This window comes from Cordyceps fumosorosea (genome assembly GCF_001636725.1).
Source record: "Cordyceps fumosorosea ARSEF 2679 chromosome Unknown scaffold_19, whole genome shotgun sequence".
Classification (NCBI taxonomy): domain Eukaryota; kingdom Fungi; phylum Ascomycota; class Sordariomycetes; order Hypocreales; family Cordycipitaceae; genus Cordyceps; species Cordyceps fumosorosea.
Window position 1 is genome coordinate 4326 of NW_017387319.1, and position 23022 is coordinate 27347.

General features: G+C 54.5%; 5 protein-coding genes across 5 annotated transcripts; 2 read left to right on the plus strand and 3 right to left on the minus strand.

The window, feature by feature from the left end:
* Window positions 1-1302: 1302 nt before the first annotated feature.
* ISF_06893 (hypothetical protein) lies at window positions 1303-3144 on the minus strand (the record flags this gene model as incomplete). Its single annotated transcript, XM_018850497.1, has 1 exon — window positions 1303-3144. One exon carries the CDS (start codon window positions 3142-3144, stop codon window positions 1303-1305), a length of 1842 nt encoding a protein of 613 aa, XP_018702142.1.
* Window positions 3145-8493: 5349 nt separating this feature from the next.
* ISF_06894 (hypothetical protein) lies at window positions 8494-9585 on the minus strand (the record flags this gene model as incomplete). Its single annotated transcript, XM_018850498.1, has 1 exon — window positions 8494-9585. The coding sequence occupies one exon, from the start codon at window positions 9583-9585 to the stop codon at window positions 8494-8496; it is 1092 nt and encodes a 363-aa protein (XP_018702143.1).
* Window positions 9586-12992: 3407 nt separating this feature from the next.
* Window positions 12993-14740, plus strand: ISF_06895 (DUF124 domain-containing protein; the record flags this gene model as incomplete). The annotated part of the gene is made up of 5 exons (XM_018850499.1): window positions 12993-13023; window positions 13096-13113; window positions 13182-14398; window positions 14467-14640; window positions 14693-14740. The coding sequence occupies 5 exons, from the start codon at window positions 12993-12995 to the stop codon at window positions 14738-14740; spliced, it is 1488 nt and encodes a 495-aa protein (XP_018702144.1).
* Window positions 14741-15354: 614 nt separating this feature from the next.
* ISF_06896 (hypothetical protein) lies at window positions 15355-17097 on the plus strand (the record flags this gene model as incomplete). The annotated part of the gene is made up of 1 exon (XM_018850500.1): window positions 15355-17097. The coding sequence occupies one exon, from the start codon at window positions 15355-15357 to the stop codon at window positions 17095-17097; it is 1743 nt and encodes a 580-aa protein (XP_018702145.1).
* A 1232-nt stretch (window positions 17098-18329) lies between these two features.
* ISF_06897 (Zinc finger, C2H2-like protein) lies at window positions 18330-20063 on the minus strand (the record flags this gene model as incomplete). The annotated part of the gene is made up of 1 exon (XM_018850501.1): window positions 18330-20063. The coding sequence occupies one exon, from the start codon at window positions 20061-20063 to the stop codon at window positions 18330-18332; it is 1734 nt and encodes a 577-aa protein (XP_018702146.1).
* Between the last annotated feature and the right edge of the window lie 2959 nt (window positions 20064-23022).

Here is a 23022-nt window from a genome sequence, read left to right on the forward strand (position 1 = left end):
TTTTGTTTTTTCTCAGCACTATGCTTAGATAGGACTAGTGGGGAGCTTCCGGTCGCAGCACCTCCAAAAAAAGAAGTAAGGCCCGCCATTTTCTGAGTCAACGACCGCATTTCCAGCCTGCCAAATAACCACTATCAAGAACGAGACGGGACCCCGAATTCTCTGTTATCTATGGTCGTATGTATCAGGAAATGACGGAATTTGGGTTATAACAGCATTGGAATACTATCGTTACTGTGTGCGTAGAGGTTGCCGTACTCGTTTCAACAGCAATGATGTCACTCGAGTGAGTCCTTTTAGCCAGGGGAATATAATTTATAGAAATAGTTTCTGAATTTCCTGTATTAATTTAGTAAAGAATGAAATGACAAAACCTATGGTTTCAGATCCCATGCGCCAACTCTTGCCCTTGCCTGTGACCGTCACTATCCTAAATTTCAATCCTCCACTCAAATGACACCAGGATATAATAATACCTCTCTCTTCCGCAGTAGACAATGCCCAAATCTTCCATCCCCAATAATCGGCCGCCCGTATATCATACAAGGTTCTGCTCCAGTGTAAAAAGCTTCGCCCCAGTCTACCAACAACCCGGGATATAATGATATTTGCGGCAAGAAAGCCTAATGTAGTAAGAAAAGCTCACGACAGCGGGAAAAAATAAAAATAAAATAAAAAAACAAAATAAAATAAAAAAACAAAATAAAATAAAAAAACAAAATAAAATAAAAAAACAAAATAAAATAAAAAAAACAAAATAATAAAATAAAAAAACAAAATAAAATAAAAAAACAAAATGGGAGTAAAAGACCGTTGGAAAAATGAAATCGGAAAAAGAGAGAAACCGAGTTGTGTTCGCTTCGTTCTGGCTTTGTTGTACATGAACGTGGCAGTTTATGCCACTGGCGATAAGGAAATGGCTTGAAAGGCTGAAAGATTGTCGAGAATCGAACAGAGAAGAGAAAAAAATAAAGGAAAAAGAAATAAAAGATTGAGTGCGTCGAAAGTGGAAATAATGCATAAAGTATAACTCCCTCAAGGAAATCATGTTGCCCTCTTGCTGTTGGCTAGGACTTTGATAAGTTGGCGCTCAGACCAGTTCGTCTGACGTCAGGGGGGGGTTCTCAACCAACAACCTGCGAGACATTTTGGCGGCGTCCCTGCGCTTAGCCTGCCTCTCTTTTGCTCCCACAACGAAAAGCGAAAATTTCGTTTGCACTTGCAACAGACGAATCATGTCTCCGAGGTCGGTCGCACCACCACCGGCGCTTGCCGCGGCTGTTCCCCAGCCGTCGACGTCTGTCACAGCTCAAAGCCCTGCTCGCGCAGCTTCTCGATGTCACCTCCCGCCGCTGCGACCGCCTTCATCGCGGCCTCGCTGAGACGACGCCTGCGATCTTGCGCCTCCTTTTCGCGGCGAGCCTTTGTCTTGGAGCTGCCACTGGGGGCAACGCCCGTCATGAGGACCGAGCCGTCGTTGGGCGTGAAGTTCACGAACCCAATCCCACCGCCGCCACCACCACCGCCAAGCAAAATTCCGCCACCGTCGTCGGCAGAAAAGCTACCGCTACCGGCATCCCGCGATCGCCGCTTCTTCACGCCGCTCGGCGTTCCTGGCACGCTGACCACGCGCCCCGAAACGCTCCGCTGCGCCGACGAAGCGGCTGACGCGCCGGAGCTGTGTCGCGACTGGCGCGTGCCTGGGGATGGCGAGGCTGAAGGTGCGCGCTGCTTACGCATCGGGCTTGACGACATGGTGCGGTTGTGGTGGCGCGCGCCGGAAGACGGCGCCCGGGGCGGTCGCACGGAGCGACCATTGTCCGCAGGGATTGGCGGCACCGGGGGAGGCAGATAAGTGTGTGCATTGAGCGCCAGCTCGTTCACGCCGGTGCCCGCGCGCGGCTGCGGCATGTGAATCATTAGCCCATTCTGAGCAGCCGCGGCCATGTGGCCGTCGGCGTGGACGTCGTACGGCAATTCCCCGTGCTGAGAGTGCATCGCCATGTTCGCGTCGATGTTCTTGGCGTCCACGGGTCCGGCTGCGCCTCCCCACCAGAGCTCCTGTTGGCTGCGAGTCGTCGACCACTGCGCGCCGCCATTCTGTTGTTGCTGATGCATTTGGTGCTGCCAGTGCTGAACACTCTGCTGTTGCTGGAGCATCGCGGCCGCGCGTGTGGGCGAGTCCATGGGCGTTCCGATGCCGCCTTGGCTGTAGTACCGCATCTGCTGCTGCTGCTGCTGCTGCTGCTGCTGCTGCTGTGGCGGCGCGTGTGTTGGAGAAATGTCCCCGCCAAATGGGTCGTCAAACTGACCGGCGACGAAGCCGGCGCCGTTGGCCAGGCCGGTATCAATCTGCAAGGGCAACGGGGGGGAATGGGAAAACTGCTGCTGTTGCTGTGACTGTAGAGCAGCGTGCTGCGTGTGTGCGCGATGGGCGCGACGTCCGCGCGGCACGCCCCCGTTGGGCTTAATGGCCATGGGCGGGTTCTCCAGGCTCGGGGAGACAGCGCGCTGTAGGGCCTGGCTAGCCTTGCGCGTCGTCGTCTTGCGCATGGTCGCCTTGCGAAGCGTTGACGACAGGGCCTCGACAAGCTTCTTGCTGCGACGGCCGGTGGTGGTGAGTGCGGTCGTGGTTGTCGCGAGCACGGCAGCGCCCTGATCTGGCGTCGGCGAGGGGACGCGATCTGCCGAGCCCACGCTCTCCTTCTTGGGCGAGTGCAGCGAGATGCCCTCGAGGCGCTCGAGCTCCGTGTCGGAGACGGTCACGGCCGTACTCGTGTACATGGCGGAGGGATCTTGCGCAAACATGGCGAGGGCACTAGGGTCAACTTCGTACCCGGCGGCGGGGTTGGAGCCTGAGGACAAAAAGTCAAAGTCGTCGGCATTGGAGACGCCGGATGAAGCCGTGCTGCTCTCCTGCTGTTGGAGATGATGATTTTGATGGTGCTGGTGCTGCATCGCGTCTTGATACGAGGGCTCACCAGCGCCGGCGGGGCCGTGGCCGGCCTCAAAGTCGAGGAACTGGGCAAAGAGGTCGTGCTGGGTTTCGTCAAGGCCGGCGCTGGGGACGTCGGTGTCGTGCCAGGCAAAGCTGGGGTCCCGGTCGCCGGCATCTACCGGGTAGGACGACGTCCAGAGAGCCATGGCTCCAGGAGGGGGATGTGTAGGGGCAGTGTTGTGATGGATGGGATACGAGGCATGCGACAGCACCGGTTTGTGTCTGCGCGGAGTTGTGGCGAGTCTGTCAGAGATGTGATGGGATTGTATTGCGACAAGGTAGCGAGGGCGAGTGGTTCTTGTTCTTGTGTGGGTGTAAGTACTGATGGGTTGTTGCTGGAGCTCGCCGACGAGTATAAGGCAATGCAGAGAGAGGGAAGCCGAAGCCCTCCCCCGATGATGATGATGGATCAGAGACTGTAAGTGACGAGATCAGGAGATGGCTCCAGTGGGAAGCGGATCTTGCAAAGGAAAGGGTTGAAGTTTGAGGAAGCGGTTGTCAATTGGAGAAAGAGGAGAAGGTGACAGGAAGAGAGAGGGAAGGAGAGAGGCAGCGGACAAATGGTGTATATCGGGTATTTGTGGGGGAGGAAGCCGAAGCAAGATGAGGGAAGAAGGTTGACGGACGGGCAGGACGGGTGGGCGGGCGGTAGCTGGGGCAGCCAGTGATGAGTTTGATGTATGTTGATGCGAGTTCCTGTGGCTCCTCCCCTATTGTCATGGGGAAAAGGAGAAAAGCCTGTTGGAGTTGTGGCATCTGTCTCTCGCTATTGCGGCAGAGCTTGGTTTGTTGGAAATGTAACCTGTCGGGGACCAGACGGACAGAGCGAGAGTTTTTGGTGTGGTAACCTTGGCAACGGCGGGACATTTAATTTCTATGGATTCTAGGATGAGGCGCATTATTTTTCACTTGTTGTGTTTTACTATGTAGTAGAGGTGAGTAGACAATGGAGGAGGGGGGGGGGGGGGGAAGAGGAATGCTATGCGGGATATGGAGATGCATTCCAGCCAGAACGAGGCCTATCGAGCGACTGTGTGTGTGGGCAGGAAAGGGAACAAAAAAAATGGTCGAAAAAAAACTAGGACAAATAGAGAGGGAATCGACAGGTTCTTTGGCAATTTCTCCACCTGAAGAAGACGATATCGCGAGTGACAGACAGTTGACCATTTTTGGGTACGGGACGGGGTTCGCGGGCTGTCTGGGTTTGGTGTGGTGTGGACGGTGACAGATACTCTTAGGGATAGGATACGATAGTACGGATAGAGGGAGCGACTTCTAGTTAGTAGTAGGATAGTAGTAGTTCGCGGTAGATGGGGAAGGGGCTAGACCTTTTGGTGGTGGTGGCGATGGTTGTGTGACGGGTTGATGGGTTGATGATTGGTGGGGGTTCGAAGAAGCTGTCAAAAAAGGTGTAGTGAAGCGTATAAGAAGGCGTAAGGCAAGGGTTAAAAAAGAGATACCAAACTGTATTGGAGAAAGAGGCCCGTTTTAGGGGGGTGTGGGATGAGACGAATAGAGGGGATAGAGAAAGAGAGAGAGAGGTATATGAATCTTAAAGACTGGGGAAGGAGAGGGCGGTTAGAGGCAGTTGGGAGGCAGTTTTAGCAGTTTAAGAGGCAAGTTTGGGAGTCAGCCCGATGGCAGCCGGGTTTGCCGTGTGTGAGTGGCGACGACCAGAAGAGGCCGTTGACACTACTGGGGGATACTACTGGCTGGTCGCAGTGGTGGTTGAGAAGAGAAGGCTCCAGCCAAGATGGCACCATGATGGATGGCAGTCTGTGATCGGGAGGGGGCAGGCAACAACAGGCAATGGAGGCAATGGAGGCAATGGAGGCGGCTCATGATGGATGTTACATTGAAAGGATGGGCGGGCGCTGATACCGATTGGTTGCGGGATGGGGGACGACCGGACAGAAAAAAAAAATCTGCTTGATAATAAGATGACAATAAGATGATAAAAAATGACTGACCATGTAGGGTATCTTGTCACGCACGGAAACAATAAACTACCAAGGATAAAGCCGGGCATGACAGTCCATCTGGTGTCTCTGCTTGGTATGGGCGAGTCTATTAGTTAGTAGGTAGATTAGCTGCATAAGCCGCATCTCGATGCAATGCAAGCTGCGAGGCGCTGCAATGCAATGTACAGATGGCATGTACTCGCTGGCAACCGTCGCCGGCCGAGCCGGACCGTCCAAGCCAGTCAGTATTGACTGCTGTCGATGTACCTCGGGACACTCAACGAACGCCCCTGTCCCCTGTCCTTCCTTTCCTTGTCCCTAGACTTCCTGACTTCCTTGTTTGCTTCTATAATATGATTTGTCCCTTTCACTGCCGTCATCATCACAGACATCGTCCTTTTCCTCCTCCTTCTCCTCCTTCTCCTCCTCCCCAACCTCGTGAGCACAGACTCCCCTGTACCCCATTACCCAACCGACAGTGACGCGATGGACGGACGGCAAGAAAAAAAAAAAAAGCTTAAACCAGTCCAACGAGATGCTTCTGTCACATTTCGGTCCTTGCGACAAGTACAGGGGGGATGGGTCTGCCCGCCGTATTACAGGGCTTTTCTAGTGGCGAGCCAAGCCAATAACGCCCCCGCAAGGCCACCGCAACAACCTGAGCTTCTCTTCGTTTACAAGGCCCTGCTAACTGCTAGGCGGGTCGACCTCCGGAACCCACTGTATTCCAGCCGTACAGCCTCTCGCTCTACTCTTTCTGCAGGTACCACGATCCTCAAGCGTACGATAATTCGGCGATTGACCGCACCTGCCATTCAGCTTGGCTTTCATCACTCGCTTAATCATCACAACCATTCTTTCATGCATCCGTGCACTTCGTTTGTCTATGTAAACGCACAGCCCTGTCAGCTCTCATGCCCAAACTCTCTCATCTGCCCCCATGTTCATCCATAACATCATCGTGCTACCAAAGTATTACACACGACATTTATCAGTCGCCGCCTCACCCCTCACCACTCCTCACCACTCACTCCTCACCCCCTCCAGCCGACAAATACATCTCCACTGTATTCCAGCCGCTCCGCTCGACACCTTTCCTCCCTTTCCTGACAACCCATGGCTTTCCGGTGTATTAATAGCCCTTGCTCTTTTCGATCCAGCCCACCCACCCTCCACGCCACAGTGCCACAGTCGGTAGCTGGGCTGATCCAGTTGCCCCGTACCTGTCGCTGTCGCTGGCTGTCTCTGTCTCTGTCTCTGTTGCTGTCTTGTCTCTCACTCACTTCACTACTTCACACTTCTTCACACATCATCCCACGCTCTCAATTCCGCACCTCCCATCCCATCCATGCATGGTACGCCATACCGCCACCACCACCATGTCGACTAGGTATCAGCCTCTCTGTCTCTCTCCCCTCCTCATTTGCTCCCCCGACCTCCTCCTCCTCCTCCTCCCAACAATGCTGTGGCTTGTGCTGAACCAGCCGTCTCATCTCTTCTTCGGACACGACACGTCCCGGCCTTGTTGTCCCGCTCGCCCGTTGGTATTCCGCACACCACATTGCCAAGTCAACCAACCTTGACCAACCTATTCGGCTGTGTTCCGTGTCTCTCTTCCATCCGTTGTCGTAGCCACAATACCCGAGTTATCGTTATCGCACCAACAGTCCAAGAGTGTGGTATTGGTCCATCTCCATCGACTTGGGGGAGGGGGGTTGCTACCGTAGTCCATCTTCAACAGTTCAAGCCACCTCCTTAACCCGCGCGGTAACCGTACCGTCTTCTTCTCTCATTAATAACCCTCCGTTAGCCGTTTCTTCGCCCCATTCGCCTCCTCGCCCCCTCGCCCTTTCCTCCAGCCGTCCCAGCGATCCCTGCCTCGCCGGCTCTCCCGACTAGATCACTTCGGGCTACCATGAAGAGGGGACTCGGGAAACTCTAATTCCTCCTGCCGCAACATGTCCAGCCGATGGCCGAGAGGGAGGCAAGAGTAGAAAACTCTACCGGGCAGGCAAGCCAAAAGAGAAGATCCCCCACCAATCACATCGCTCTGGAGACCTCCTTCAGCAACGCCTGGGCGGCACAGAAGAGGCTACCGTAGGAGAGAGCCTCGTCCATATCACCACGTTCATAACGAACCTGGCGGGGACCGCCCGGTTCTGGGCCGATTACCAGGACTTGCAAGGAGCCCGTCCGGATATTAGTACGATGGGGGGACTCATATCAGGCTGGCAGCCATCACTGATCAAATCGAGTTCCCCCCCCCCCCCCTCTTCTTTATCGTCCTTTATTCCGTCGGTCCGAGGGTACCTTTACGGCGCTCCCGTCATGTCAGTCATGTCACTTATCCGCCACTGTAAATCATTGACCGAAAAAAGAAAAATTAACAAAAATCAGAAACACATTCATCACAATGAAAAAAAAACCTTAACAGTAGATAATGCGAAAAAAGGAAAAAAAAAAAAAAAAAAAAAAAAAGGAAACAAAAAAAGAACCTGGGCGAGGCTACCATCGCCAAGCCTTGCAGATGCATAAATCTGCATCGCATGCGAAATGCAAGGTCTGAGATTGGCTTGCATTGCGGCCGACACAAAAAAAGAAAAAAAGAAAAACAGAGTAGCCTAATTTACCCACAAAGCCTCGTAACCAACCAATGATTATTGCCGTTGCTCCCTCCGCCCCGGTTTTCTTTCTTTATTTGCCCGTTTTTTTGCCCAATTTCCGCTCACTTCTGGCTGCCTTGCTGCCTCAAACTTCTTCATGCTGGACCAAATCCCTGGGTCCCCCCAAGATCCATCCCGTGCTAAAAAGTTTGCCCCCCCCCGGTCAGCGTCCTAGCGTCCCGTCCGCCTGACAACCAAGATCTCTCTCCTGCAAGGGCACGGTGAGCCCTGCATGCAATTTCGTTTAACAAAGAATTAAATTAATACCGACTGGCTGGTTCGAATAGCCGCCGTAAAATAGGAGTAACTGACGCCAAAGTGGGAGTGGAAATATGATCCATATATTCGTCAAGTGCCATCTTGGTAGTAGTATCCTGCGGCAGTTTCCCAGTCGTCTACCAACTACTGCTATGTACATAGGTAAGCTGGCTGTCAAGCTCGTCTATAAATGCACAAAGAAAAATAAACAAGATGCAAGTTGCATCCGTTGTAATAGGAGTAAATGTCAAGGTCTGGTCGGATCATTACCCAGCCTAATAGAAGAAAACATGAATAGAAGAGAAGAGATGAAAAAAAAAGCCAGACAAGTGAGCACAAGGCAGTGGATATATCCTTCATCGCTTTTCCCTTCCCCGGCTCTGCCATGCCGGTCATTCACTTCGTCCGTTTCTCATCTACGCCAAGAAAAACGCCGTCATGCCGAGAACGAAAATGGACAAAGAGCAAATTTGTAAAAGAAAAAGAAAAAAAAAAGGAAAAAAAAAAAGACAAAAGGGTCAAGATCGGGGTATACAATGCCGCAACTTATGCGCCGCCACTCGTAGAAGCCTCATACGTCCATGTAGATGTAAGCACATATATCGGGCATTGTTCACCCGACGGGTGTGGCCGTCGGTGAGGGCGACGACGATGGGCAGATGGTGCTCTCCGACAGAGTCGTTGAGTGCCGCCGATGGTCCAGCTTCCTGCTCCGTCGTTTGCGCATCCGCGGCACGTTGCGCACCACCTGTGAGCACTGCATGGCCGCCTCCTGCGACCGCCGAAACGTCAGGCTGGACCGCCCGACTCGTCGGTACGACGATGGCGGTACCGCTAGCATCTGCTCCAGCTCTCGGTCATTTTTGAGCCACGATAGATCCTCGTCGTTACCGCACTGTTCGTCCACCTCGAGGATAGGGCACTCGATTACCGTCACTGTTGGCGAGCTGTTGCTCGCGCTGCGCTTCAAGCCGCCGCCGTTGCCGTGTGCGCTGCTGCTCGGTGTACCTAGGTCGTCTCGCGTCTCGGACGGGGGCGGTGGGAAGCTGGAATAGACGGAACTGCTTGCCATGCTGCCCAGGTTCGTCGTCGTCGTGGCCGCCGCTCGAGGGGGAGGAGGAGGCATGCTGGCATCAAGCATTTCCACTTCCACATTGCGCCGTGTCCGCGGTATCGCTATTGGTCGTGTCGTCGTCATCGTGGAGTTCTTTTGCCTGTCGTCTATACTGGCTGGAATTGGTGATGTCGAAATGCGGTTTAAGTCTTCTGCGCTGGCCGCCGCTGCCAACATTTGGTACATTCTCTCGCGTGTCGCAGCGGCAGCAGCGCCTGGCCGATAGAGGCCTGCCGAGCTGCCTTGTCTTCGCAGCGCAGACGCCTGCTCCAACGGGCGGGCCGTTGGCTTCTGTATGCCCGTTCCCCCCGCAGGTTGCTCGCTCCCGGTTCCTGAGTAGAGGATTTGACTGCGGCGACGATGCAGCTCTCCAGTCCTCAATCGCGGAGCGCGAGGCTCGCCACCAGGTATTTGTGCTGGGGCGGGCGGCATCGGTTGCAAGTCGTCGGTGGCCGTGGGGCGAGTAGCAGTTTGTTGGGCATCCATCTTGTTCTGATCATGGTCGCGTTGGGTGTGTGCTGTGCTGTGGTGAGATAGGTCGGGAGGCTGCATGTCCATGCCAGCAGCATCGCCGCCTGGATCAGAGGCCATGATGATCCTCACCCACAGCTGGTGCCCTGTCCACTCTTATCGGCAGCGGGCACGATGATGCATCAAGTTTGAGGCTGTGTAACCCATGAGTGAAGTTGTAGTACGGGGAGAGTCGTCGTGCACAACGTCCAACAGTGGCGTACAGTGTTATCGAAGAGTTGCGCAGGTAGGGTGAATGTGCTGGCGCTGACGAAACAAGTCGTGTTTCTTTTTGTTGGAGAAGTGAAGAAATAGCAAGCGGGAAAATACAATTAAAAGGAAAAAAAAAGTTGAGATCCGAGAGGAGAAACGTGGGAGGCGAGATTCGGGGGCCTTGTCAACCCGGGATAGTGGTTCAGTGGTCGCTGGGCTGCGGAGCGAACAGGGCGGGCACCCACATTCAGTCCACCAAGGGGGCCAGCGACCAGGAGCAGGGGTGCACGGGCAGCCCAGAACCAAGGGCAAGGGTCAGCAGCAAAAAGGCCCCGGAGAAATACAATGGCGAGAGGATCCAGTTATTGTTATTGGAAGGGTGGCTATTGGTGTACGAGCTTTCCTCTTTTCTTTCCACTTGGTTGATGAATCGTGCGTGGACGGACATCGAGGAATGGGGATCGTCGCGTGGCGTGGCGCAGAGCCCGGCCGGTTGGGCCAAGCTGCAGGAGGTACAGTTGAGCTGGTAGGTCGGTAGGTAGTTGGGAGAGTAGGTATCCGTATAGGTAATGAAAGAGGACAAGGCCTAGGAGGTGATGGGCGAGCTTTTTTCTTTTTTCCGGTTTTGTTCGGCGCGGCAGATGATGGCTGTAGGGATCTTCTTGTTTGTGTGCTGGGTGACTGGGTATCCGTTGGTGGGGGAAAAGAGGGGAGAAGAAGCAGACTGGAAGAGGTGCTAGACGCGGAAGAGAAAGACAATACGGAGTACCTGGGTACCTTGTGGACAAGGGTTCGTGAGTTTGGGGGGATGAGGGAAGGAGCCTGTCGATGACGATGACTCGATGGACGCGATGGCATTGCAGCAATTGGATGACAGCCGTTACAAGATAGCCTAGTTTCCAGGATGGAAGGAATCAGCGAGCAAGACTCGGTCATGGCTGAGTTGACGGGCACGTTTGTTGGCAACCGAGCTGGTCAATTTAATGGACGACATCGAGTCTGAGATGAATGGAGGTGTGGGTGGGCGGACGGGGCCGAGTAGCGGGCCAGCGCGCAGCTCTGTACCAGAATTCTGGTACTGGTATCCGTTAGTAATCTGCACTGGTAGGGACTAACATAATAACTGCACTAAATAATTGCAACGGTATAACCAAATTGTCCCTGCCCGACTCCCGGGTGCTTGGTACCACCGCAGCCTCGACTTGCTGTTGCTTAGCTGCCCAGTGCTTTCACTGTTGACTGTCCATCGGCAATTTTAGTAGTGTGGCTTGCAGGAAATCAGGGGTTATAGCTCCCTCATCGGGTGAGGGCGTTCTTTGCATTGTGCTGGTCTCAAGGTTTGAGCCTGACGCGATCAAAATTATGCCCGCATAAAATAGTAAAACGATACGGACATGACACTGATTCCATTCTTCTCTTGTTTGCTTCCGGAAGGCTGTCTTCTCTTGTCACGGCCGTTTTATTCTTTCTTGGTATCCCCTTCTCTGTCACCTCGTGACACCACATTCCGACGGGAGCTTGCAGCAGTCGGATCGTGAACCAGTCACACTTGTTATCCAAGGCTGCAGCAACGCACACATACGAGTCTCTTTTGCAGCCGGCTTTCTTGGTGAACCAAAACGCACAGGCCAGTACCAAAGAGCAATGCAAGAACTCTGCATGTGGCAAGGCACATATATGCTGTAGGTACCTTAGCGACCGGCCTGTGTGCGTAGGTGCATGGCTCCGTATCAACGCTGGTACCGGCTCCGAAATTTTCAATCAAGTGCCATGGTTCAAGTTCAACCGTCACCTCTGCATCTCAGCCCCAACCCATGACCTCGCTATCTACGGAGCGCCGCCGTCCGAGACTCTCCAAATGTCCCCAGCCGATAAACGCCGGGCTCCGCACTCGCCCTCTCGTCATGCTCCTCGCTGCCTCAAGAAACTACAAGATAACTAACACGGCGTACAGTCTATGGAAATATGGAAATCCCCTCACCCTACTTGAATGGGCGGTAGAGGAGGGCAAGTTCGTTGGAACCCATACGTCATGCGCCAAAGAGGGAGAACATTCGAGCGAAGCACTTTGGCGCTTTTTGGCACGCCTCAACAAAAACCATGCACCCTGTAATCAAGACGTCACCGCTCGACGGCCGTGTTGCTTGACAATTGTCCAACATGAATCCAGTGAGCGGCGTCCCGAGAAGACGAGAAATAGCGAGACACGCAACACAAGTCGCCGACCACTTCAAACACATCTGCATCACGGTGCAGATGAGGGGCCACAAGTAGGCCTCCAACAAATAGTTACGCCTCCTCGCCCGCGATCGACAATGTGCACCTGCGGTTTCAAGTTGGCCCGTAGGCGGGCACCAAGCGGCGTGGGTCCATCTTGGCATACCTGGGGATGAATTGAGTTTGACAGACAACGGACAGCGGGCACGACGAGGGAAATTGCCTTGGTGAAACCCTTTCATGATCTACTGTAGCCCGCACTCGCTTAAAAAGATGTGATGGATATAGTGGTGATAAACTACCTAGTCAACCAGCAGGACGGAATATTGCCGCCCGATCATGACGATTTAGACTCCTAGTCCAACTGCCTCAGGCAAATCACCAAAGCCTCGCAGACACTCTCAAGCAGCACCTCCATTTACGGTTACAGGTTCGCCACCTTCTCAGCCCTTCAGACTAGCTTTCCACCATGCCCGGTGCCAAGTAACCCAATAGCACTCCCCGCCAGACGATCAGTTGACGCTGCACAAGATCCCCTCGTCCACTCACTCCCTTCTCCTCTGTAAGCGCCTAACCCCTCAGCAATATTTCTCCACACGGGCGCTAACTCGCAGGCCCTGGGCAGCCAATTGGCCAATCTGTGCCCTGTAAGTCAGGTCAAGCTGGCCCATTGGCTGAAGCTCACCAGTTCAAGCTTCTTGGCGGGGAGGAAGCTTCTCCAAAATGCAACAGAGGCCTGCGTATCTATTGTATTCGTCTGCCCATCTCTAATCTGTTCTCTTCCTCTCTCTTCCCGGATCGACTCTCATTTCCTCTTCTTGTTTCGTTTGACCGCTTGATCATCATCGCTATCGAAATCGTCTGGTTATCACCTCCCTACCCTGTAAAAACCTACTGAGCACAGACAGAGAGCTTTGTACCACGCAGCTGGGAAGCGGGGAATCACGCCGCAAGACGTTCAACAGCTGATATTCGCACTTTGCCCACTCACCTCTTTGTGTTTTTCGTTCTTCCCTCCAGACATTGACAATTTTAGCCCGCGGCTATCCATTCTCATCATGTCTGCGCAACCTCATAGTTTCTACCCTCGTGAGCCATCTTGTCCACTTGCCAAACCCGTTTGCATACGCCTCGTCCCAGCTAACCGCTCACACCACCCAGCTCCTCCCAGTGCCGCTTGTACGTTTGCCCTGATCGGCTACGTCTTCCTCGATCAATAATCCTCTCTAACATTACACACCGAATAGCCTCACAGCAGCAGACACCAGGCCAGCAGCGCATCTACTCGCCGCCTCCCGCCGCTGCATCCCCGGCCCAGCAGCAATACAACCCGCCTCCCACATCACCACCAACGACACAATACGCACCACCACCCACAACCTCACCACCAACACAGCAGCAGTACGCACCACCGCCAACCTCCTCGCCGCCTATCAAGCAGTATCCTGCGCCTCCCTCAGCGACTCCCAGCGGCCAGGCTCAATTTTATCCTCCGCCGCCATCCTCGACCGGTCCCAGCAAGCAATATGCTCCTCCACCACAGCAGACGCCGTCCCCTCACTACCCGCCGCCACCATCCAGCCCTCCCTCGCATGAGCAGCAACAGCAGCAACAGCAGGCGCCGCCTCAATATGCCAACCTCGCCATGAGGCCTGGCGCTGGCCAGCAGTACCATCACTCGCCTCACAACTCCCAGCAGTACGCAGAACCCCCACCTCCCGCCTTCTCCAACCCCAGCGCCGCCTACCCACCTGAAAAGGCCGACGCCCACCTGCTGCGACAGCCTCAGCCTCAGCAGCCACAGTTTGCTGCTCCTCCCACCTATCCGACGCCGGATGCCGCGTATCCCGCCGAGAAGACGGCCGCGGCCACCGCGGCCCCGCAGTACCAGCAGCAGCAGGTTGGCAACCGCCCGGTGAGCCAGCTCTCCAACCAGACGGCCGCGTCGGCCTCCGCATCGGCCGGCCCGTCAGCCTCGGCCTTTGTCGGTGCCGTCGCAACCACCGACGACGTCGGCACCTTCAACGGCGGCAGCTACCGCATCAGCCACCGCGACTGCAACACCATCCTGACCATCCAGCTCGCCATGGGGTGCCCCCTCGGCGCCAAGCCTGGCGCCATGATCGCCATGTCCCCGACCATGACCCTCCGCGGCGAGTTCAAGTTCAGCGTCAAGAAGATGATTGCCGGCGCCGAGCTCGGCCACTCCCACTACATCGGCCCCGGTGAGCTGCTGCTCGCGCCACCCATGCTCGGCGACATCACCACCATCCGCCTCGACGGCACCGCCCAGTGGACTTGTGGCCACGACGCGTACCTCGCGTCCACCCAAGGCGTCCACAAGGACCACAAGCGCCAGGGCCTCGGCAAGGCCATGTTCAGCGGCGAGGGCCTGTTCGTTTACAAGATGAGCGGCACCGGCATCCTCTGGGTCTCCAGCTTTGGCGCCATCATCCGCAAAGATGTGAGTCTAGCCCCCCTCCCCGGGCCACCTTTCCTTGCGCGGTCGACTAACAAAGATCGAATGAATAGCTTGCGGACGGCGAAAAATACATCATCGACAACGGTCACCTGGTAGCCTGGAACACAAAGTACATCTTGGAGCGAGTCGCCTCTGGAGGCATCATCTCCAATCTCGCCTCGGCGGAGGGCCTCGTGTGTAAATTTACGGGTCCAGGCACCGTGTACATGCAAACGCGAAACGGAGTAAGTCTTGTTCACATGATCATCATCTTCACAGTGCTAATTGTATCTACAGCGCGCATTTGCTGCCTTTATGGGCGGGCAATCGTACTCCGGCGTCTAGTCTGCTGGTTACCTTTTGCATGGGCATTTCTTGTCACTTCTATGATTTAGCATATCAATCGGTTTGAGCGCTTTATTGAATACATGTAGTCTCTTTTACTCAACAATTGGTGCCTGGGCAACTGACTACCTGGGTACCTTACATCGTGCTGGCAATTCGTACCTTCCCTGCCTTGTTGTTGTGTCCTCGGCGTCGCACCTTCACCATGCTTTGACTACGCGACAGAGTCCCTAAACGAAGCAAAACAAAGGCTACCATGGGCTGTTTCTTCTCCTGCCTACGCAAGACCCATCTAGTTTCCATCACACAAACATCCTCCACAGCCTGCGTACACTTCTGCCGTTCAGCGATTTCTAGAGTCAAGCTCGATATCATTTCTTGATCCTTTTCGGCGCAGTCCACAGTCTTCTACCTGAATCTATCCCTTCAAGCGAAAGCAGCACAAACGACTGCCCATTAGCGAAAGAAAAACACAGAGCTCTTACTCTCTTCGAGCATCCGCGGCTACACCAAGATCTTAGTCGGCCGGATCCAGTCTCATACAAGACACGACATCAGCTGGTAACCCAATCAAAAACGTCACGGTCTTTACAAGCACTGCAAGGCCAGACACAATGCGTATCCCAAAAACCAAAAGTAGCTCCGCGAAGTCAGTCAGCGGACCAAAGCGCAGCTGCCAGGAACGTACACAGCCTGATGCCACCACTCCAAAGGCCATGAAGGACCCAAACTGGAGAACTCGCCAAGACACAGGATCTTCCACAGACATTGAGAACATTATGCCGCCCATGGAACAGTTCAACAGCAAGCTCTACCCGCCTGTTGCTCAACTTCAAAGCAGCCACACATCCCAGCATGAACGGGGCAGTTTTGATTTTTCAATCATGGACAAATACTCGTCCGAGTCGTCGTCAGCTTCCGAGGGCTTTGTCAAAATCCTCAGAAAGATTGATCTGAGGCCTATAGGCGGTCGACAAATGAGTATTTTCGAGCTCGATGTCCGGCCGGAAACTCCTACCCCTACCATTGCGAGCGATGACCGACGATATGTCAAAGTCGCTCGCCATGTATCGGGTCATCAACGCGACTCCAGCTCAGCTACGGAAATAACTGCATCTTCGCACGACACGGAAAATGTCCACAGTCGTGACTTATTTCAAGTTGTCACTCTCGACAGACTTTGCCGCCAGTCGGCCTCGGCCTCTTCCTCTCACGCCCATTTACACGAATCCCGCAACATCTACGAAAAAGGGAAAAACACCCCCAGCTCATTCGAATCAAATGCCACCATTTCTCGTGACCGACCATCGAAGGATGAGCTACTCCGTTCCCCTCAGACGGCCATCCGTAACAATCGTGATCAAGCCTTCCAAAGACTGATTCAACGTCTGAACCGCGACAATCACTCCAATGGACCCCAATCGTCACAGTCGCCAACCAAAGCACAGGCTAAAAATAAGCAACCCCAGCCTGAACTCATGAACAAGGTGTTTAACAACTTTCGAAGGCCTATGGCGGGCGATGGTCGACGCAACCAGACCATCTCCGACTTCAAGGTGGACTATTGGGGCAACTGCCAGTCAAGCGTGGCAAGCCGTGACGGCTCCGAGAACACAGTACAGGCCTCCAGCAAGCAGAATACGTGGAATCCCAAAGCGAGAGAGTTTTATTCCTTGAATCGACGCCCGATTCCTTGGGACACTGGCGCGACGGACTCACGGGAGAAAGCCTTGCCCAACTTCAACTCATGGCCGCAGTCCAACAGCACCAAAACCAACACGCCGCCGTTCAACCCCTATCTCTACTCCCAAGATCAAGCTACCAGTACTATTCCAAGTTATCCAGTGTATCCGTCAGCAACGCCACTCGCTCCAGCTTTCAACTTGGGACAATGCCCGCAGACTTTTGGCAACACTCCATACCTACCTGGAAACCCAGCTACGCAGCCATCACTCTTTCCTCTTGCACCACTGCCCGGTTTACAATCTCCGGCAATGCCTTTTGGAAACTTGACAGCTCAGCAAATCGCTGCACAGCAGATAGCGGCTCTTCCATACCTTGCCTCACTTGCATCACTTAGTCAGATCCCCCTTCTGACGGGGCTGGAGAAGCCAAACTTGCCAGTCAATAACCGCCGCCCGCCAGTCCCAAAGCCAACTCTACCTAATGCCGGTGCTCAGCTAGCGTATGAAGAATGGATCGAATGGCGAAAGGCCAATGAACCGGGCTATGCCGTTGAGTGCAAGGCCCGACAGCAGCGGAGATCCCAAAGATGCAAAGGGATCATCAAAGAAGGTGGCAGCGATAAGCCTGCAGAGCCGCGTATCGCACAAGCCAATGCGGTCGCTGCTGCATGATCTGTGATATATTGCCAGTCATCAGAGGTGCCTGACCGCATACATGACTGGCACCACAGTCGCACGTGGGAGGCGAGCGAAGGCGCCCGCCCTACTTACTATTTTAGGCAAACCGGATATTTCTCTATTGACTGTTTTCTTATTAATTATTTTACATTTCTCCTGATCGATTTCATTGGGCAGGGGAGAAGAAGGGGGTGAGTGTATCTGATTCCACAGACATTACCAATTGGATTATCAATGTTGCACCCGACGAACATTATATAGTGTTCCTATGGGCTATTTCTTTTACAAGGAAAAAAAAAAAAAAAGTTTTTTCTACATGGTCCCGATCAGCCTCCAGGTGGCAAGACATCCCCTCCTTTTTCTTTTTTTTCCTTTTGTCCTTGGTCAGCCTCGAAGGGGTGGTGAGTAAGAGCCCATCCATGCACACACAAAGCTGGATCCTGCCCACCTCATGCATGTGCCTCGTCGCCCCCTCGTTTTGATCCGACAACAGCATGCTTTGAACCCTTCGGGCAACCCCGGAGTTTGTCCTTAATTCCCGCCTCTCTTCTCCTTCGCCCGGTCCTCTTCTGCCCGCGTCCGCAGCGGGCGGGGGGCTGTTGAGACCCCGTGGAGAAAGCGCCTCAGCTGATACTCCTGGGCGATGACGATTCTGTCTATCTTTTTCGGCCGTTTCCCTAATGCGGAAGCCCGCCTGACGAGGGGCTTGGCGTGGCAGTGTAGACAGACGGGCCTCGTGCGTGACGCATCGTGCCCGAGACAAAATGCGCAAAGTGACAGTATATTGTTTATGGTATAGTAGTAAGCCCTGTTTGAATTGGTGATATCTAGCCTTGTCCATCTGTCGTGAAACATCCAACTATATTTTGAAGCAAGAACAAAAAGAAAAAAGAACACGCGCACAATAAAGCCATCCCATGACATGGTTCTGTATACAAAAAAGATCCACGAGCGGTGGGCAGAAAACAAGGTGTATCATCCCACATTGCTAAAGTAATAGGAAAAAGAAAGGTATAGGACAAAGATGAATAAATCACAAAAGTACTGTTCAAACAACCTGATAAGAACCTGTTTTTACCCCAAGAGTAGAAATGGTGACCTCCCCCAAAAAAGACACGAAACCCGCTTCGCTAAAAAGAACAGATTCATGACGTTGTAGACCCAAATTATAAAAAGTAATATAGCCTCTATTCTTTTCTTTTTGATACCTCTTGCACCCACGCCCGTTAGCGACTCCAGGCAGTGCAGTCCTCGCCCTCGGCGTCCTCGTCATCGCCGTGTCGAGCCATCGAAGCCCGGCGGGCGGAGACGCTGACGCGCGAGCGACCGCCGCTGCGGGAGCTGCCGCCCTCGCCGCGCAGCGGGTTGCAGAGCTTCCACGTGCCGCTCGAGGTCTGACGGGTGACGTTGACGCCGTCGCTGACTGCCCAGTCTGTCAGGGTCCAGTCGGCGGGGCCGCCAAAGGTGACGGGCGGCTCCTCGCCGGCGGCGGCGCGCTCGAGGTGGCAGGCGACGTGCTCCATGCGGTCATCCCAGGCGTTGGGGCCGTGGAACTCGGAGGGGCAACCTGGTGCGGGACACACCATGAAGCGAGGCAGCGCGCAGCGCGTGCGGGCCGCGTTGGCCTGCAGCTCGCGCATGCGGTCCTCAATCTCGGCGGGGATGGGCTTCTTCGAGCTTGCCCCCAGGAGCGGGCTGCCCTCCGGCGCCAGGTGCATGCGGCGGATGTGCTGGGTGTAGAGGTCTTTGCGGTTGAAGATGGAGCCGAAAACGGGAAGGGAGGCGGCGCGGGAGCGGGTCGACGGCCCGCGGGTCTGGCCACAGGTTCCCTCGGTGCAGATCCAGTAGCGGAGGGCGAGGTGCTGCGAGGCAACGTGCCGCTTCCACTCGTTCTTGGAGGCGAATCGAGAAGTACAGCCAGCGTAGTGGAAGACGCAGAGAAGTGGTCTTGTATGCTCAGACTTGATGTGCTTCTGGAGAGTAGGGATGTCGCGGAATGTTAGGTTGCACTCCTTGCATTCGGGAATGGTCTGGTCTGCCAGTGTTCTCATGGAAGGCAGGGTATTAGGGGTGCCAGAGGAGGGAGTCGGGTAAGGCAAGATGGCGTGAGAAGAGTTACAAACGCTGACGGGCGACGGGCGACGCTGCTGCTTCTTCATGTCACGGCTGTGTCTCTTGCGGGGGATTGAGACGGACGAAGCGCGCGTGTTGGTAGTGGCGTCATCGCCGGTGCTGAAGGAGGACGGGCTCGAGTGTCTGGCATCGCTATCAACTGAAGGAACTAGTAGCCCCGGAAAGGCATCGCTGTGTTGGCTGAAGCCGCGAGGCACGGCAGAGCTGGGAATGGCGCTGCTCAGGTCGTGACCATATGGGAGAGGAGCCATGGATACAAAGGCAGGGTATGCGCTGCCAGTGGTGGTGGCGAGCAGGTCTTCTGAAGGGTGCATGGCTGGCTGATTGTCGAAACCGGCGCCGATGTGAGCGATCTGGGAAGCTTGACATGACATGTCCTGCGCAGCGTAGCTGTTATAGTAGGGAGCGACGCTACCGCCGTTCCACGACTGTTGGTAGGCCTTGTCGGCCTCGGACAGCATCGTGGACCACTCCTCAGGTGTACTAGGACCGTGTGAGCCCTCCATTGCAAAGTCGCTTTCAATGGAGTGGCTGATGAGGCTCTGAGTAGGTGAAGAGAGAGGCAGGGTGTATGCGGTGTTGTTTTGTAGTGTCGCAGTCTTGCTATCGTAGGCGAGGGGGTCAAATTGAGAGGCTTTCTCTGTGGTGTTATAGGCAAAGGTGTGTTGCATAGTAGAAGAGTGGCAGCTTGAAGCGTCGCCGGCAAAGTGGGCAGACTCTTCGAGGGCAGCAGGGGAAATGGATCGCAGGTCGTCAAAGGTCAAGGTCTGGTTGACAACAGGCAGAGTAATCTGGAAGGTGTTGTTGGGGGGGCTTTGGGCCAGCATCCTGTCCCGGACGGAGAAGAGGAAATGGGCGGAATATATGCGGGCCAACGACAAGGCAACCGAAGACAGGGAAGTGTGGGTGGGAGGGGAGAGGGGGCCAAAGACGCGAATGCAGGATTCGTTGGTGGGAGAGTGAGTCGAACGGCGGCAGCGTGTCTATTTGGCAGCAGATTGGCGGCTAGCGCAGAATAATGCTTGCAGCGGCACGTATTGCTATCTTCGGAAGAGCTGAGGTGGGCGAGCTGCAAGAGGTTGAGGTTGGTTGACACAAGGTAGCATGCGGAAGAGCCAAGTGTGGGTATATCGACAGTTGGGTATATCGGAGGGTTGAGGTTCGAGAATCTGCAAACTGATTGATGATCGAAAGGAATCTCAGACCAGGCCAGAGGGAAGCGGACCAGAGATATATATTCTGCAAAAGAAGCAGATGCAACGATGCCAAGGGTCCACCGAGACCTCGTCAAGAGGTTGGCGCAGGGGGCACGGGGGCGTGTGAGTCTACATCGTAACTGAGGCGTGTAGGGAAGCTGTTCTTTTTTAGATCGATTCGAGTACCCGTAGCTTTTTCTTTTTCCTTTCTGAATATCCTGCCAGTCAGCGGTCCTTAGCAAGCACCATTCATTACGAGATCGGCCACCAGCTAAGAGCAGCCCAGCCAGCGCCTTCGCCTCGCCTGACCTGCCGACGACCGAGAGGGGGGGTGGGAAGACTTAGCTCGTTCAAGTTGCCTCGTTTATCCTGCAACACGCCCCTCCCTCACGCCCAGTCCATGGTCCCTAAATGGTTGGCAGGGACTTGGGGCCCTCTGATGTCGCCTCCGCTGAACCTCCGCAGCCCTCGCCCAACTAACTAGTTAGCCTCCGTAACTCATTTGGGCAAGGGCCGGACGGTCCACCGTCCTAGGGTCAACCTTGATGTGTGCTGTGGTCCTGTGCAAGGACGCCAAAGTGCGCGGCATGCTTTTCCAAAAGGCACAATGCTAACTCCGGCGTGTTCCATGCGGAAGAGGCGTTGTACGAGGAGGCGTTTCGAGGCGTGTTGGCGGTCGCCAATTTTAGATGGCGCCGCCGTGACGACACTTGCCGTGCTGCTGTCAAAAGAACCTGGAGAACGTATCGGCCGAATACCATTAGTGGCTTGCCTGCGCAAAAAGAGACCACTCTCGGCAGCACCATCACCATCAGCGCAAACGTTTGTTTCGCGCTGGACTGGCGAATCCGTTGCGATTGCCAGAGCCCGCCCCGCAATAGACGATGTGTTGCGCCAGTAGCACGTTGTTCAGAAGCTCAGGGCGCAAGGCGGAGGATGCGTGCAACGGTAAGACGATACTGGCAGTAGGGACAAGGACACTGCCATGTGTACAGAAGGGGCCGCACCCCACAGAGGTCAATAACAAAGCTAATTCCGGGTTGGCTGTCACCTGCACCTCGTTTACAAAACGGGACGAGTGCTGGCAGCGGTTGATCGCTGGATCAGTATGTACTGAAGCAGGTGAGGTGCCCTAGAAATGTACTCGCAGCTCCGTAATCTGTAGGCCGATGTGCATTCAGCCCCAAGAGCCATGCCCCCTCAGGAGGCGATATGATGCGTAGGTCTGCCTAGCTTGTCTTGAGAGGTTGCTTGTGGGTTCAGCAGCTCCAAGGTCTCAAGGTTCAAGTTGGCAGGCAAAGGTTGAAACTTCGAAACTTGTGTACTCTCTCCAGTCAGAAGCAATAGCTAGATCCGATTTTGACCCGGAGCTGGCCAGTTTTGTCAGATTGTACGAAGCTATCATCGCTGAATCGTTCAGCCAGATCCTGTTGGCTAAAATAGTGCATATCCACTGTAACCAATGAGTGTCACAAGTATGGGACTGGTTATGGTGTCCCGGACAGCGTCTTGGTTGTTAAGTCGTCTTCTCTGTAGTTTGCACTGAATGGTAGCAGTGTGATGTGCCATGGTTTGCTAGCAGCGCCTTATCGGTGAGCATTCCGCACTCCCACCCCCTGCGCCCGGTTGATGCCTTAGTTACATAGCTGGGCGGATAATAGGTTGCCCGCTAGCTGTGAGTGACACGACGACTTGTTGCGTAATCAGGGCCGCACCAGCTCGCACGCAAGGTGTTGTCACCTGCCAAGGGCACTGTGAGGTGAGGTGTAGAGTACTCGGGGCTTTGTGTGGAAAGCACACAGTAAATGCGAGCAGAGCGACGGGAAGGCCGGGCTTGGGGGGGAGTTATAGACTGAGACTATGAGGTTTGTGGCTGGGCGATGATCTGTCACTGCACCAAATCTGCCAGGGCCACGCCCCCAAGCAAGCAAGGCCGCAGCCACGCGTTGTCAATGATGGGTTGGTGTTGCCCAGTCCAGAAAGTTTGGGGGCTCGAAAGTGACCGATTTCTTATCCGAGTTTCCCAAAAGACGCCAAAAATCAGGCAGCGCCTTAGCTGGGACGTCGACAGGCACGCAAGCCAGAGTGCATTTTTGGTGCCCTTTCTACAGGGCTGAGAACCACATGGGGGGCGTGTCTGCGGGCCACTCGGGAAAGCATGTAAAACCAGGCTGGCGACTCGTTCAAGATGGCCTGGACTGGGGCATAGCTGATTTTGAATTTGAGGCGAGCCAGACAGAGGGATCAACAAGCTAGTCGTCCAGAGCAAAGCTGACCTAATAAACGATAGGGTGAGCTTTTTTCCGTTTATTCTCCCAAGTTTGGACATGGTGACCGCTGGTAGCGAGCCGGGCTTGGTTCGGGATGTTTCTCGTGCTGCTTGGCAGGGGTAGGTTATCATGAGATGTTGGCGTTCGAGAGGCTCTCTAGTCGATTTCGCCTGATGTGGAATCTGGCGTGGCGATGATGGCTAAGCCTACCCAGACTGGCGGTGACTGCCATTTGCGTCAAGGCGAGAGAGGGTTTGAAGCTTGCCTAGTGTGATGCCCAATGACGCTGCGAAAGTGGCATGGGAGTCTCAGTACTATCA